This window comes from Suillus clintonianus, assembly GCF_016758775.1.
Source record: "Suillus clintonianus strain FC179 chromosome Unknown DEU56scaffold_3, whole genome shotgun sequence".
In the NCBI taxonomy this organism is placed as follows: domain Eukaryota; kingdom Fungi; phylum Basidiomycota; class Agaricomycetes; order Boletales; family Suillaceae; genus Suillus; species Suillus clintonianus.
Genome location: NW_024539227.1, coordinates 85,779 through 99,266, shown reverse-complemented (window position 1 = coordinate 99,266; position 13,488 = coordinate 85,779). Strand labels below are relative to the sequence as shown.

Below are 13,488 nucleotides of genomic sequence, written 5' to 3'. Positions count from 1 at the left end.
ATGCTGTGGCTTTTTTTTCTCAGTAATTCAATCGTCCCTGTGAAACTGAGTGGGCATTGCGCTGTGCTCCGGTGTCAATAGCCACACCAGTGGCAGTATACAAGTAACTATTCTAACAGCTGTGTCTGGATCTTCACTTACGTCCTTCATTTTCGCAGACAAGAGATAACAACATCTTATCATATCGAGATTCGAGAATACATCATCTATAATCGGCTGCCGCACGAGGAACTAATATACAAGTTCCTAGGCGCTCTAGTAAGGCACAATGCTCCCAATAAGTGAACGAGTGTTGGAAGGGTTTGAAAGCGGGTTGTCTGGAATCTGGACCAACCATTGCCTCTTCTGAGCCCGTTTCAGAGCTTACTCCATGGACACGCGCGAAAGGCGTGCCGTTACAGTTCCTTCCAAAGAAGTGATCGGAAAAGGACTTCCGAAGCTGCGTTATGTAGTTTCCTCAGTTGTGGTTTCGAACCAAAAGGTCATATGTTTGTGCGCCAATCATTACCTTCTTTTCTTCCCCGTTCCCAAATAATATTCTCACCCAGACCCAGTGACAAAAAAAAAGAACTTGAAACTTAACTTTACCAATCGGTGGGGATTTCGGGAGAACGCGGTCCAATTGGGCAGGAGAGGGCATGTATTGTTATTCTTTACTTCCCACTCGTAAATGAATCTGGGGATTGCAAATGTCAATCTGGCAGCTTGCAAAGGTCGAGGGATGTTTATTGGCCAGTCCTCCGTGCACGTTGGCTGGGGCACGGGTCTTGGCTCTGGGCACTTGCGACTCGTGAGCCAAGGAGAACAGACAAAGTGGAACTCCCCGCTGATTAGCGCTGACTCCTGAGTCCTGGCATATCCAGCCCTGTGCAGCCGGGTCCAAGATGATTCCGAATCAGACATTTAGTCTGATGCTAAGAGCAATTCGGCAAGAATCGGCATCTTTGTGGAACAGCTAAGCAGAAGTATTAACGACGGCGAGGTTTTGAAGGGCTTTAACGAGTGCCGCTGCGGTACCCCAAAAAATGAGCGTGTTTATCGGATAACCCACATTTTCAGATGTGGCGTTATGACATTTGTCGGCCGTTTACCCTTCGAGTCGCAGGCTGTTGTAGGAAGCCCCCTAAAAATCACCTCAGGCTGGACCAGTGCCGCCATGCTAATTTCGAGTCTACATCAACCTCACTGCGGTGTTCCTGAATATGCAGCGCGTAGTATTAGCAATGACTCAAAATCTGTCTCGCTTGCTCACCGTCTACGCACGCCAGAAGCACTCTCGAAAAAGTCTTTGACTCGTATAATTGCTCATCGCAATCTAGTGAGAATCGCTGGCCCGGGTTGACACCGTCGGCTGTGATGAGATCAAAAACTGTCCAACAGGCATGATCTCTGCATAAGCTAGCCGATGTCAACCTGTCGAACTTTGACAATACTTTGACACGACGCGCTTTGCCTGTAAAACCTAATTTCGATCCATTTGGGTGACTCGAGCAAGTGAGATGTCAATAAGTATTGTCATACGAACGAATTTCCTACGATGGATACTGATTTAAGGTGCCGGAGAGGTATCCGCAAAGTTTATAAGGTTTATGCCTTGACGAATTCAATTAACTGGCCGAGGAGGCTTAGCGACTATCCGTCACCGCGTGTCCTCGCATGTCACCCACGAGTCAATTAGACCCGGGAGTATCGTGTCGTGACGACATTGAAATCACGTCCAAGTTACGTGGCTTGAACTGGGATGGGAAGTTTTCATCGGCCAAATGATCCTGCGACGGAAAGAAAACGGGGTGCGTTCATCAATGACGGTAAGTGCTCTCCTACCGTATACTCGTGGCTGAGTCACACTAGGCCACACTCGGAGACACATACTTGGGCGCAGCTTGCCCTGTATCCCGTCAAATGCGCCGTCGAGGATATTCGATGGAATGTTGATACGTAACATCCCATTGTGGCGGTGGCGCGGATCGTCATCGCTCGTAAAGCCCATGATGTGGCGACGTGAGGGTTTGTAAGAGCTCTAGCCAGAGAGGACGGCATAAATACAGCCGTGACTCGTGGATTGGCGGTCTCTAAAATCTGTACCGAAAACGAGAACACACGAGGAGATCCAGTACCTCAACGTCATCCGTGGAGGCGAGCTTCAACTTCAGGTAGATTACAAGGTTTATATGTCTGTAAAAGGCCCATCATGGTGGAGGCAGTTCTGCAGAACTCCCCTCTTCGACCTGAATACGATGTATAATACGATGCTTTGACGAGCGCTTATTGAGCGCGTACCTTCCAAATCCAGCTCGGCTGTGCGGTTAAAAGTCACTTTTTCCGACGTGGCAATAAAAGACGATCGATAGTTAACCGTCGCGGGAAGGTCACAGGGGGTCGCCCAGTTTTATGGCTATCTGATGGCGTTCCTTGACGGTAAGAGCCTCGCAGATCAAGCTGAATCATTTGGGCGAGCAATGTCCAAAGATGGCCCTGAATATTGTGGGTCAGCAGCGCTCAAGCTCAAGGCCTAACCCAATGAATAGTCAAGCAAATTCGACGACGACCCCAGATAGCCTCAGATGTGCGCCCTCCTGCGTAGGAGCTGAGCGCTGTCATATATCAAAAACTGGAGGTGAAGTGTTATGAATGGGTTGAACTGAGAGTTGCATCCGGAGGATAGACAATGACCGGATGAGAGAACTCGGAGCCGCGGCGGAAGGTCGATATGCACCCTGATATATATTGGGTTATCTCCTTATGTTTTATCGAGGACTTAATGTCTCCCATCGCAGTTCGACTAATGCAGGCACGAAGGATTTGATACTAGGTTGGTAAAACTAGATTTAAACGGATCATGAAAAGGACAAGTTCTTTGTGGACTGGAGTGTGCGACCGACGATAAGGAAGGAGAGCGGAATGCCTAATTTATTGTATGGCCAAAATGGGAGTCTGACGGCAATTAATTAGGTTAACGGCAATTGTCACACATTCGATTTAAGAACATTGCTTTATAAGGATCATTTTATGGGTCAAAACTAGCGGAGATGTCCGAGAATGGAGACAGCCGGGCGGTGATGAGTTAATACTAAATAAATATAAAATAATATTTGATAAGTATTTTGAGGTAATTTTATGGAGGGGTGGCCAAGGAGGTTTGCAGTGCACTGAAATACTTGGAAGGAGGCGTAAACCAAGCTTGACATCAACGCCGTTTCTTTCTCTCCGCTTCCTTATACTCCTTTCTCTAAGTCTCGAGGCCATTTCCGCGCCTTTCTTTACGACCATATACGATCTGCACGACTTCTTCCTTCTCTGTCACTCCAACCTCATCTCTTAAGGTATCCCTATATACTCACTTTCTCCGGCTTCAAACTCCATTTTCGGCTTCTCAAGGTACATACATCCCCTGTACCCTCTCTTCCTGCAGCAATTCACTTCTGACAACAGAACTCGTGTCCCATCTCTTTCGATCATACTCAAGGTAATCCTTCTTCGCTTGCTTCCAAACAACTATTATTCATAATCTATCATTTACAGCTATGGATAGCTGGAGGGTTGCTGTGCTTGGTGATGGTGGTGTCGGTAAAACTGCTTTGGCCGTTCAGGTCAGTCCCTGCAACAACATTCTTCCTCACCCACACCTCATGTTCCCTCATAGTTCACACTCAACTGTTTTGTTGGTATGCACAACTACCCTCCACTTTCTATTCCAATCTAATAACCTCGATCATTTCTCGCATAACGTTATGTAGAGGTATGTGTTCGTGTTCGCCTTCTTGTATCAATTGACTCATGGCCCACTCCCAGACTTACGACCCGACAATAGAAGATGCTTATAGGAAGCAGTTAATTGTGGATAACAAGATGTGCTTCGTCGAAGTCATCGACACTGCTGGGCAGGGTGAGTAGTAACCATTACAACTTTTGGCATCCGCCTCATGTCCACGCAGAGGAGTACGCCACACTGCGTGACCAATGGGTTCGGTCCGTGATTACCACACTCTTTTGTTTTAGACATGTCTCACTCTCTCATAACTTTAGGGAAGGCCAGGGGTTTATTCTGGTCTACTCCATCGCATCACGGTCAACATTTGACCGGCTGGACGTTTTCAGACAGTCAATGCTCAAGGTCAAGCGCCAAAAACCTATCTTCATGCTGGTGGGCAACAAGTGCGACAAGACATACGAGCGTGAAGTCTCACGTGAGGAGGGCATTGCACTCGCCCGGTCATTTGGCTGTGAATTCATGGAGACATCAGCACGAACAGCATATAATGTCGAGCTTCTCTTCACCAACCTAGTACGTGCCCTACGGCAGACGAAACGATTGGAATCTGGTGGATCAGGGGGAAAACAACAGGGCGACAAGACACCAAAGGACGGTAACAAGAAACCCAAATGCGTGGTTATGTGAAGGACATCTTCTCGGGTTATTGGCGACTTAGATTTTCATCCTCCCTTTACCTCTGTTTGATGATACCTCCACGATTCTGCTTTGTTCTTCTCGCTCGCTTTCGGGCTATCATGGTTTTCTTCTAGCTACAATATCACACGTCCCACTCCTCACGCTGTGACTTACGCGATCTAGTCCGCGATGTATTTTGCAATGCACTGGCAATCTTCTGGTACAGGCTCACAGGTTTGATGAATTTCGTTCCTGGACTACGCAATTGCTGTGGTCAGACGTTCCCACTGTGCCGCAAGGTGATATCCCATGCGCTTTTCGGCACGTCAACGAACACGACTGCACCAACGTTGGTTGATACGCGCTGCCCTATAAGACACAAGTAAGTCAGGGGTGGAGGGCATTCGCTAATTTTTGATATGTTTAGTGAAAATATCAATACCTCCAGAAGCTATGTTGATACCAGCGGCTCGCTGGCAGTCGACGCAAAGTTCCACGTTCGCTCACTGCCTGATGGCACAGAGTTTCAAGTGAGCCGCCATGCCATTGAAACATGCGATGTATTCCGTATGTCGAATTCCATCTCTCATGCATTATGGTTTACTCACAGTATCGTTAAGGGAATATGTTTGCATGCTGTGACCAAGGTTTCGAATTAGTGGGCGACGACGACGAGCCTGCAGGGTCCCAGGAAGCAGTTCTCGACTTGGATGAAACAGAGCAGGCTTTAGCAACTTTGTTCCGCCTCATTCAACGACCCCCCGACCCTCCCCCGATGGAGAATTCAGACGGAACGAGACCTCGTTTCAAATTGGACGCGGGCTCAGTCATTCCGTTCCCGGTTCTTCCATTCATGCTTCATCTGGCTGATAAGTATGGACTCCCGGAAACAATTGTCTGTTCACTACACTTGCACGTGCAAGCCAACGCCTCATCAAATCCACTCCCCGTTTATGCATATGCCACAGCACATAACTTGCCGAAGATTGCGGCAGAGGCAAGCGCTCATCTGCTCCATCCCCCACTATCATCATACACCAAAGAGGATATACAAATCATTCCCACTGTCACCGCATATCACGAGCTTCTGAGGCTCCATGAATACCGGAAATATAGACTGCGAGATATCCTGCTGAAAGAGGACATTTTCCCGCACGGATATGGCACTTGTCCTGTGCACAAGCAGTGGGCCACCCAACTCTGGGAACAGAAGCGGGTGTACCTGGCCACCCAAATCGAAGCAGGTGTGCAAATCGTATGCGCATCTCAATCTCGCTTACTGACGGATGAAATACAGCTACTGATATAGCGGGGGAGATGGGTGAATTGGCCGGCCAGCTTTCGTCTTGCTCTCTGTGTCATAAGGCTTTGACAGCCGCTGTGGAAATGCTTCAGGTAAGACCGAAACGAATAGCTCATCACATGCGACCATTCTGATCTCTAACTTGTATGAATGCAGTATAAATGCCGGAAAGTTGCAAGGACCGTAGATTACGTGCCACAAGATTACTGGCTCTGTCCAATCTAATAGATATCTGGATCACATGTAAGATAGTACCCGCATGCGCAAATGACATCTGCACTCGCCGTGAAAATGTGTTGCCCCTCTATGTATTATGCCACAACAATGTCCTGAGATCTGTCCATACTTCGGAGTCACGATAAAGGTATGTCATCGAGTTGAACATGCCAGGTTGAATAGCCTCTCCACGGTGCTGGAACAGCCACATGACGGCACCCCAAGATAGAGCCGCGAAGACGGAGAAATACCGTGGGTCTGGCGGGATAGGTCTCACCACAGATCCAGACGCGCCTGCAGGTGCTTTCGAATACGGAGTACCAGCGCGTGGCATGAAGGAAGCGATGACTCGAGATACCACGTAGAGGACCATCTAAACGGAAAGTCGACACTAGCAACGCACAGGAATGCATTTGAAATACCTGCTCGTTTACGGCTGATCTATCGCCGAAGACCACGTATCCTCCCAACAAACCAGCAACAAATGTATCCGCGCTGCGCTGCTTCCCTCCGTTGGCCTTTCGTTGAAGCAATAGCAGTGTCTTGTAGAGTGAAACGAACTTTGCTAGGTTGAAGGCGTGCTGCTTGGTCGCTTTGTAAATCACAAGAAGGCGAGATTTCCAGCTGAAGAATAGTGGTCCAGCAGTGAACTCGACTCTAAGTGCAGAAAAAAAACGTACTCTCCTCGACCAAAAAGAATGGCCATGATCAACGCATGAGGAAATCTGACTTTGACTCCGTACACGAAACCATTGCGTGCACCTTTCACGATGGCAAGGTAGTCGTGCAAGCGGGGGTCTGATAGCCAGGGAGTAATACTGGACATGGTTGTATGCCAGCTGGAGGCATTGACGAGAATTCTTAAAGAAAGAACTTTGGGTGGAACGCCTACGGACCGGCCGTACAATCACATGTAAACCGAGACTCGTGCACAGGTCACACTAAAAAGGAACTACTATTAGTACATACATAAATGACTACAAATCTACGGTCCAAGGAAGAAATCATCCAGGAATGAGAACTTTGATATCGGACACCACTCGAGCTACATGTCAAGTCAGCAGACGGGCCACAGATCAAGAAACTATATCACATACCCCCGATCCGCCTTCGGGGAGGCTGCGAGTCTCCTCAGATGCAGCTCTGATAATCACAAACCGCCTGTGATTGTCCATGAAAGTAGGCTGCAGCTCCATATTTCGGAGATCTTGAGAAATCTCCATGTCCGCTTCAACTAGGATGTCAGATTCGCTGCAGTGAGCGAAGCGCGCGATCGAGCTTTGAATGCACTCTCGCAGCACATCCTGTACTTCTAACATTTGCTTCTCCAAGGTGTCAACAATCCAGGCGTCATCATGCTTGGTGGGCGATGTCATGACAGCGACGCTACCTGCGTTTACCAGGTCCAGGATGGGAAGAAGGCACGAGTCCATGCTGTGGATACCACCTGAGTTAGGATATCACAGCACAGCAGATCACACTGACCTCAAAATTTCTGGTACTGGCTTCTCCTTGCCGCACGCTAGGGCATGGCTCAAACCCACGATCGAAGGTATCAGGTAACATTCCCAGAGAGGATGCTGCGCGATGTTACGCATCAAACAGTGACATCCAGCAGGATCTTCAGCGATAGCCAAAGGCGTAAAGGTGACAATACCACCTTTGGAGATCCTCAGTGACACCAAATACCTTACTTTGCAAGTACTCACCCAAAGGGAAAACCTCGCGAATGCCCCACCTGCTGGATGGAACAGACTCATGTGTGCCGTAGGTGAAAAAGCGAACTTCAGGCGTGTCGCGGCGCTTGGTGACCAACGCAGAAAGCTCGTAAAAAGTCTTGAGGGCCCCAACATGTACGAATATTAACCGAGCTTCTGCGTCAAGGCTCACTGGCACAGCTTTAGTCTTGTCCAGCACGTATTTAAGCTGTCGAGTCTCAAAGCCAGCATTCGAGGCTGCTCCATCGGCCGGGAAGGACCAGATACAATATTTCCTGTTCGAGAGCCCCAGGAAATTCAAGAGTTCGTGTGGAAATGAAAGCAGACCAATAGCCATAGCAGCCTCTTTCAGTATGCGACGAAGAAGCCTGTCTTTCTGTTGACGGTTCGGGGTCGGGGTCGGTAGCTGCTGTATAGTTTCGCTGACCGGGTTGCGCGTGGTTTTGCTGTATTTAGCAGACGAGACAAGCCATGGCAACAAGGCCACCAAAACATGTGTGTTTTGCGAAACCTGCAGTAGATGCCCTGGTACGCGCAAAAACTTACAAAGGGCATCCAATGATGGGCTGAATACAAATAGCAGTGCAAGTTCTGCGCCATCCAACGACAGCGGGAGAACAGCAACCTTTGTCATCTGTTAGCATAGACATTCATCAGAAAATTAAGACACACCTGTCGCTGAAGTGACATGTGACCAAAAAATCCGAGTAGTGCTTGACTGTCTTGGTTTTCCGAAGCTTCCAGTTTGGCAAATTGCTGAGCTTCTCCACAGGAGCGAAAAACCGGTGTGAGATCCGTAACATTGTAAAGTTTTTGGATGCGAATGGAATCGGTTTGCGCCATCATGAAGCTCATGCGAGCACCGTTATCGCGCGAATCAGTCGCGTCCTTGATCGTCACTTCACAAACTTTCTCCGCTTGGTTCTTAACAAAGTCAACAAATAGATCACCCTCCCATTTCCACTTTTTGGGAATCCTATTCGAAAATTAGAAACACTTTTCATATTCAGGAGTGAGCACCAACTTCGGCATCGCAGAAGCTTTCATCGATGTTAAGGCCTTTGGTCGGAAGGAATCAATTTCCTGGGCGCCATTGCTGACTGGAGGTTCCCTGAATGTTGTCATGAGTACCTAATGCATGAAATCGGGGAAATAGAACACACAATGGGCTATTGAGACTATCATGCATGTCGTGAGTACGATTGAACGTGAGCGGACTAGCGTACATACCCTGGCATATTAAGACTTCCGAGAAACTCGTCTGCGGCGGTTTCGGAGGCTCGCTTCGGGGGAACTGGCTTCGCGAGTTGGTTCTGGATGCTAAAAGGCTGTCAAACGAATGTGTGTCTGAAAATGCACTCGCGCACTTACAGAGGCATGGAAGGAGGAGGTGGTGGTGGAGGTGGGTTATCATCCGCCGCCTCGAACATCGGTGCATCGTATTCCCAGGCGGGTGAAGCAATGTAAGGAGGCTCTGTTGTTTGCTTTGTGGCTGACGACGGGCCAGCCCCGACGGGCGTTATAGTGGAAGGACCAGCATCCATACCCGTTGTGGATGGACCGGACGGTTGCACGTCACTCGCCGACAAAGGCTCGTTCTCGAATGGTTTCTTCTTAAATGATAAACTAGTTGTGGACGAAGGCTCTTTGGATGGACCAGACGGTTGCACACCACTCGCTGAGGAAGGCTCATTCTCGAAGGGCTTCTTCTTGAAAGACAGACTAGCTGCGGACGAAGGCTCCTTTGCTTCAGGGGGTTTCTTCTTGAACGATAGACCAGTTAGCAGTTTCGGATTTGTCTGCAGTGGCTTCGGCTTGGGTGCTGCAGAAGAACCTGATCCTGCCGCTATCCGTTGCTTCGTTGTCAGAGTACTCCCAGATTGAACCGCCTTCGAGGAGATTTCCATAGGTTTGACAAGAGGGTTTGTCCTTTGATCTTGGTGAGTTCGGACGGGCTGTATTTTGGGTGGGCGAGTTACATTCGGGGGTGGTACGGTAGAAGACGTCGATGGCCTTGGTGGTGGTGGAAGAGGACGAGATGGTTGCTCAGCGAATGCCTTGGGGGCCGGAGCTGCTGAGGATTGTTCCTGTAGAAAGCAATAAGATTAGAATGAAATAAAGACAACCATCACGGGACCTTGTCTGCTGTAGTGCTCCGGGACTTCGAGCTAGTCTGTTTCCGCCGCTGTTTCAATGGACGATCTTCCGAAGAACTGGAGTCTGACTAGCGTTGTCTGAGCTTCGCAGCACGATAATAAACAAAGGGCGGCACACATCTGAACTAACGAATGATTTGTTACGCTTTTTACCTCGCGACGCCGACGTCTTCGCGATAGGGGACTTCTGCTTAAGAGGGGTATCGGACTCTTCCGAGCTATCAGTATCACTATCGGCTTGCTTTTGCTTGGCTTTCTCCTATGCACATTGTGTAAGACAATTATAATGAGTATTGTCGGGAGGATTCACCGGCTTGATAGGTGGCTTCTTCGTATTCTTTTCGCTTTTGCGCTTTCCGTCTTCTGAGAACTGCGTCGCAAAGAACTCCTTCTCTTGCTCTTCGTAAAAATCAGTTGAGCCACCAAGCGAAAAGTCAGCTGACTCTCACTTATCCAATAGTCTTTCGCCGTAATTTCGAATCCGACAGAATAATCGTCGTCGTCGGTACCGACATGTCCCCAAAAGCTGTTCAAGAGACGGTCACACTGCTTCACGTTGTCTTGTGGCTCCCAGCTGCATATCGCATTGGTGAATGAGCTCGTGATCAATGAAAGGGAAATGGATCTGACGTGTCTGCATCGGAGTCATAACCTGCCCACTATGAATCATTAGGGAAAGCAATGAAACGAGGGTCAAAACACACTTTGACATAATATTCCTGGACGAGTAGTAACTTAGATCTTTGTTTAGAGTGTGATGATATGTGCTTACCCAGTCCCCTTCGTCGCTGACACGAGCTTTGGTGATTACCTCTACCAGAAAGCGCGTTAATAGTGATAACGATGAAGAGCTGAGCTCGTACCGACGTGGTAAACCTCCTGCTCGACTTTCTTCTTACGACCCATACAAAGGGATAGTGAACGAATGTGGACAAGTTGATTTGATGGCTTCGACGTAAGCGCCTTAGCAGACTCCGCTTCTTAGTCTGGGGTCCTTCGAATCCGACTTAACTCGCACTACGACGATGGCCGCCAAATCAAAGTCAAAGCAGGAAGAGGCCCTCCAATTTCTCGATGATCTTGATTCCCTTAATCCAGTCGCAGCAACGACGCGCGGACCTGCCACTAGTACAGGCAACGCAGGAGACCCAGCGGATGTTCTCGCCTTCATTGATGAGATAACTCAGAAGAGTTCAGAGCCAACTCGCTCCACGACATCACACATAGAAAGACACACTTCGCGCCCGGGAACTCCATCACTGAGGAAGAGCACTGAACGAGTCAAAGTCGGTGCTCATCCGTCCTCATCAACCTCTTCTCTAGTAGCAAAGCCAGAACTATCGTCAACTCCTGCTGCCAAGGCTGAAGCTGAGCCTGCACTGGCGGCTTCCTCGAGTCGTTGGGGATGGGGAAGCGTATGGACCAGTGCGAATACCGCTTACCAACAAGCAAGGTCTGTAGTAGACGAGCAGGTTAAGAACCTTCCCAAGAATGAACACATCAGTAAATTGGGAGAGGGAGTCCTCGAGTATGCAAAGACCGCGCAGCTTGACAAAATCGGTTTGTTTGTGTGGGTCAAGTTGATTCAAAGCTAATTAATCCGTGCCCTCTAGGACAAGATTTTAAGAGAGTTGGACTGTCTACATTGACAGATATTCTGAACGTAGTTGCTCCTCCGATATCTGAGCACGAAGTCATTCAAGTATGGCTCAGTCATGATATGAAAGGATATGATGGTGTTGAATCGCTTGTCTATCGGTCACTCGCTAGGGTACGCACCGAGATATTACGGGTGTCCAAAGTGCTGATGTTGGTGCGCGTAGGTCATGGAACAGGTCGAGGGTGGTGATTTGATTATCAACCGAGGTGACGAATCGAAACCCAAGGAATCTGCAGCAGGAACTCCTCGGGATTTCAATTCAGTAGACGGTTACGACGCTGCTCTTAAGCTCGCGCAGGTAAGTGTCCAAAGCCAAGAAAGCACGTGAGATTGATCTTCCTGCGAAGGCAAATCTAGATGAATTCATCAAGAACAATTCCAAATCACCACCCAAGGAGTCATCTGTTCAGAATCCTGTCACCTATTCCTCTGTCTACCTACGCATTCAACCATTCATCACCTCGTTCACCCTTCCCCAACAGGCTGCTGATGCTTCAGAGGAGTCCGCAGACGCGCCTGAGCAGTCTAACCTCCAGTTCCTGTTACATCTGTCCGATCCTGGGCATAAGTTGGTGCACACGACTATAACACAGGCTGTGCCTGGTAGTTGGTTGCAGATCTGGGACGACTACGACTGGGTGGAAGACCTTGTAGCTGAATCTCTCCGGGTGGGCATTGAAGTAATTGGGCAGGACTACATTGTCGCACGGATGGGATGGGGCAAAAAGACAGTCGAACCCATCACGCCTCAAGAAGTGCCTTCTGAATCTTCCCCTTGAAGCACTTCTCCACTTACACGCTGTCACCCCGCCTGGCCATGTATTACTTTACGACTCACCACGATTGCACTCAGAGGATAGAAATGTTTATATATGTATATCAATCAATAACGTAGTATCATCTACTTCTTTGGAGGCTGCTCGGGTTGAGGTGGAGGAACAGGCTTGAGCTCTGCGGGCCTGACGGGCTCTGTCCCTTGCCCAACTTGTTCCCAGGGTGACAGTGATTCGAAGTTGCTGTATATTAGGTGGTTAGTAAAACACGGAGATAGAGATATGATTTTTGACTAACCGGAAAGCCTGCGTCAATTGCAGAGGCTCGTAAACGACGCGTTTCCTCTCTTCGTCGTAGCGGACTTCTGTGTAGCCCTAAAATCGTAATTCAATACCTGCGATTAGCAGCTTGTGGCGGTAGTTACGTACCGACAAGGGAAAGTCCTTTCGGAGGGGATGGCCATCGAAGCCTACACAAAAGTCTATGACAAAAACGACTTGTCACGTTTGAGAACACTTACCATAGTCTGTCAGTATCCGACGCCTGAAAATGCAGTCAATACATGGATCCATATGGATATAGAACGCGACTTACAGGTCAGGGTGGCCAGTGAAGAAGACGCCAAACATATCCCATGTCTCCCGTTCGTACCAATCTGCTCCACTGAAGACAGAAACGCTGCTAGGCACAGGGTCCGCTTCGCCAGCATACGTTTTGACACGAATCCTTCCCGCATGCTTGATGCTCAACATGTTGTAGACCACCTCGAAGCGTTTCTCTCGTTCTGGGAAGTCGACGGCGGTGATATCCACGACGCTCTTGAACTGACATTGCGAATGATCTCGAAGGAAAGTCAAGACTGGGATGACGCCAGACGGGGAGATGTGCAGAGTGAGCTCGTCCTTTAATACGGAGAACTGCTGGACGAATTTGGGGAGACACTGCATGAGGTATGATCCGTATGTATGTAATGATTCAGTTGTCTCAGCATACTTGGTAGCTGTAGGATTTGGAGACGTAGGCTCGGTGAATGGCGACACGGAAGCTACAAAGTTGTGAAGACAGGCCCATCGGTGATTAGGACAGGCATAACTTACCTCTAGGTGACGACGAAGACTGAATTTTTCGTGTCAAAGAAGCGCCAACGGTCCCCGCTGGTCTCTTCGATGAGCTTTTAAGCAGATTTGTGACCCGCAGACCCGTGCGGAACGACATGTTTGCTGGCTGCTGTTTAGCGAGTTCAGACGAGTTAGAGCAACGGTAAATTCACA

General features: G+C 48.8%; 7 protein-coding genes across 7 annotated transcripts; 3 read left to right on the top strand and 4 right to left on the bottom strand.

Moving 5' to 3' along the window:
• The first annotated feature begins 3,132 nt into the window (after nucleotides 1–3,132).
• On the top strand, nucleotides 3,133–4,632 carry DEU56DRAFT_767300 (small GTPase superfamily). The gene is made up of 7 exons (XM_041351147.1): nucleotides 3,133–3,378; nucleotides 3,433–3,466; nucleotides 3,523–3,590; nucleotides 3,644–3,665; nucleotides 3,791–3,886; nucleotides 3,936–3,969; nucleotides 4,027–4,632. The coding sequence occupies exons 3-7, from the start codon at nucleotides 3,525–3,527 to the stop codon at nucleotides 4,397–4,399; spliced, it is 591 nt and encodes a 196-aa protein (XP_041214652.1). The 5' UTR covers nucleotides 3,133–3,378; nucleotides 3,433–3,466; nucleotides 3,523–3,524; the 3' UTR covers nucleotides 4,400–4,632.
• A 9-nt stretch (nucleotides 4,633–4,641) lies between these two features.
• On the top strand, nucleotides 4,642–5,918 carry DEU56DRAFT_876681 (uncharacterized protein; the record flags this gene model as incomplete). The annotated part of the gene is made up of 4 exons (XM_041356017.1): nucleotides 4,642–4,957; nucleotides 5,011–5,634; nucleotides 5,688–5,785; nucleotides 5,850–5,918. Exons 1-4 carry the CDS (start codon nucleotides 4,810–4,812, stop codon nucleotides 5,916–5,918), a joined length of 939 nt encoding a protein of 312 aa, XP_041214651.1. The 5' UTR covers nucleotides 4,642–4,809.
• DEU56DRAFT_767293 (Tim17/Tim22/Tim23/Pmp24 family-domain-containing protein) lies at nucleotides 5,762–6,772 on the bottom strand. The gene is made up of 4 exons (XM_041351146.1): nucleotides 6,590–6,772; nucleotides 6,332–6,533; nucleotides 5,978–6,282; nucleotides 5,762–5,925 (listed from the first exon to the last, which is right to left on the bottom strand). The coding sequence occupies exons 1-3, from the start codon at nucleotides 6,733–6,735 to the stop codon at nucleotides 5,998–6,000; spliced, it is 633 nt and encodes a 210-aa protein (XP_041214650.1). The 5' UTR covers nucleotides 6,736–6,772; the 3' UTR covers nucleotides 5,762–5,925; nucleotides 5,978–5,997.
• A 55-nt stretch (nucleotides 6,773–6,827) lies between these two features.
• On the bottom strand, nucleotides 6,828–8,994 carry DEU56DRAFT_305769 (uncharacterized protein). Its single transcript, XM_041345570.1, has 8 exons — nucleotides 8,858–8,994; nucleotides 8,791–8,805; nucleotides 8,652–8,738; nucleotides 8,300–8,603; nucleotides 7,619–8,252; nucleotides 7,395–7,569; nucleotides 7,007–7,343; nucleotides 6,828–6,954 (listed from the first exon to the last, which is right to left on the bottom strand). Exons 1-8 carry the CDS (start codon nucleotides 8,863–8,865, stop codon nucleotides 6,895–6,897), a joined length of 1,620 nt encoding a protein of 539 aa, XP_041214649.1. The 5' UTR covers nucleotides 8,866–8,994; the 3' UTR covers nucleotides 6,828–6,894.
• A 1,095-nt stretch (nucleotides 8,995–10,089) lies between these two features.
• DEU56DRAFT_724594 (uncharacterized protein) lies at nucleotides 10,090–10,689 on the bottom strand (the record flags this gene model as incomplete). Its single annotated transcript, XM_041347827.1, has 5 exons — nucleotides 10,090–10,357; nucleotides 10,414–10,442; nucleotides 10,488–10,502; nucleotides 10,556–10,596; nucleotides 10,647–10,689. 5 exons carry the CDS (start codon nucleotides 10,687–10,689, stop codon nucleotides 10,090–10,092), a joined length of 396 nt encoding a protein of 131 aa, XP_041214648.1.
• A 50-nt stretch (nucleotides 10,690–10,739) lies between these two features.
• Nucleotides 10,740–12,306, top strand: DEU56DRAFT_767280 (maintenance of telomere capping protein 1). Its single transcript, XM_041351145.1, has 4 exons — nucleotides 10,740–11,343; nucleotides 11,397–11,554; nucleotides 11,607–11,741; nucleotides 11,791–12,306. The coding sequence occupies exons 1-4, from the start codon at nucleotides 10,809–10,811 to the stop codon at nucleotides 12,220–12,222; spliced, it is 1,260 nt and encodes a 419-aa protein (XP_041214647.1). The 5' UTR covers nucleotides 10,740–10,808; the 3' UTR covers nucleotides 12,223–12,306.
• DEU56DRAFT_767278 (NADH or F420H2 dehydrogenase) lies at nucleotides 12,307–13,480 on the bottom strand. Its single transcript, XM_041351144.1, has 6 exons — nucleotides 13,315–13,480; nucleotides 12,812–13,262; nucleotides 12,738–12,760; nucleotides 12,646–12,686; nucleotides 12,515–12,591; nucleotides 12,307–12,459 (listed from the first exon to the last, which is right to left on the bottom strand). Exons 1-6 carry the CDS (start codon nucleotides 13,430–13,432, stop codon nucleotides 12,345–12,347), a joined length of 825 nt encoding a protein of 274 aa, XP_041214646.1. The 5' UTR covers nucleotides 13,433–13,480; the 3' UTR covers nucleotides 12,307–12,344.
• Between the last annotated feature and the right edge of the window lie 8 nt (nucleotides 13,481–13,488).

Excerpts from the sequence above, each read along its gene's own strand:
- DEU56DRAFT_767300 (XM_041351147.1), top strand. The coding sequence starts at position 3,525 with ATGGATAGCTGGAGGGTTGCTGTGCTTGGTGATGGTGGTGTCGGTAAA. Across the intron at positions 3,666-3,790 it reads CACACTCAACTGTTTTGTTG|AGACTTACGACCCGACAATA; the intron begins GTATGCACAACT and ends TGGCCCACTCCC. Across the intron at positions 3,887-3,935 it reads CATCGACACTGCTGGGCAGG|AGGAGTACGCCACACTGCGT; the intron begins GTGAGTAGTAAC and ends ATGTCCACGCAG.
- DEU56DRAFT_767293 (XM_041351146.1), bottom strand. The coding sequence starts at position 6,735 with ATGTCCAGTATTACTCCCTGGCTATCAGACCCCCGCTTGCACGACTAC. Across the intron at positions 6,534-6,589 it reads ATTCTTTTTGGTCGAGGAGA|CTGGAAATCTCGCCTTCTTG; the intron begins GTACGTTTTTTT and ends ACTATTCTTCAG. Across the intron at positions 6,283-6,331 it reads GATCAGCCGTAAACGAGCAG|ATGGTCCTCTACGTGGTATC; the intron begins GTATTTCAAATG and ends CTTTCCGTTTAG.
- DEU56DRAFT_305769 (XM_041345570.1), bottom strand. Across the intron at positions 8,604-8,651 it reads AAAGCTTCTGCGATGCCGAA|GATTCCCAAAAAGTGGAAAT; the intron begins GTTGGTGCTCAC and ends ATTTTCGAATAG. Across the intron at positions 8,253-8,299 it reads ACATGTCACTTCAGCGACAG|GTTGCTGTTCTCCCGCTGTC; the intron begins GTGTGTCTTAAT and ends CAGATGACAAAG.
- DEU56DRAFT_767280 (XM_041351145.1), top strand. The coding sequence starts at position 10,809 with ATGGCCGCCAAATCAAAGTCAAAGCAGGAAGAGGCCCTCCAATTTCTC. Across the intron at positions 11,344-11,396 it reads CGCGCAGCTTGACAAAATCG|GACAAGATTTTAAGAGAGTT; the intron begins GTTTGTTTGTGT and ends CGTGCCCTCTAG. Across the intron at positions 11,742-11,790 it reads CTGCTCTTAAGCTCGCGCAG|GCAAATCTAGATGAATTCAT; the intron begins GTAAGTGTCCAA and ends CTTCCTGCGAAG.
- DEU56DRAFT_767278 (XM_041351144.1), bottom strand. The coding sequence starts at position 13,432 with ATGTCGTTCCGCACGGGTCTGCGGGTCACAAATCTGCTTAAAAGCTCA. Across the intron at positions 13,263-13,314 it reads GTCTTCGTCGTCACCTAGAG|CTTCCGTGTCGCCATTCACC; the intron begins GTAAGTTATGCC and ends ACAACTTTGTAG. Across the intron at positions 12,460-12,514 it reads CAATTGACGCAGGCTTTCCG|CAACTTCGAATCACTGTCAC; the intron begins GTTAGTCAAAAA and ends CCTAATATACAG.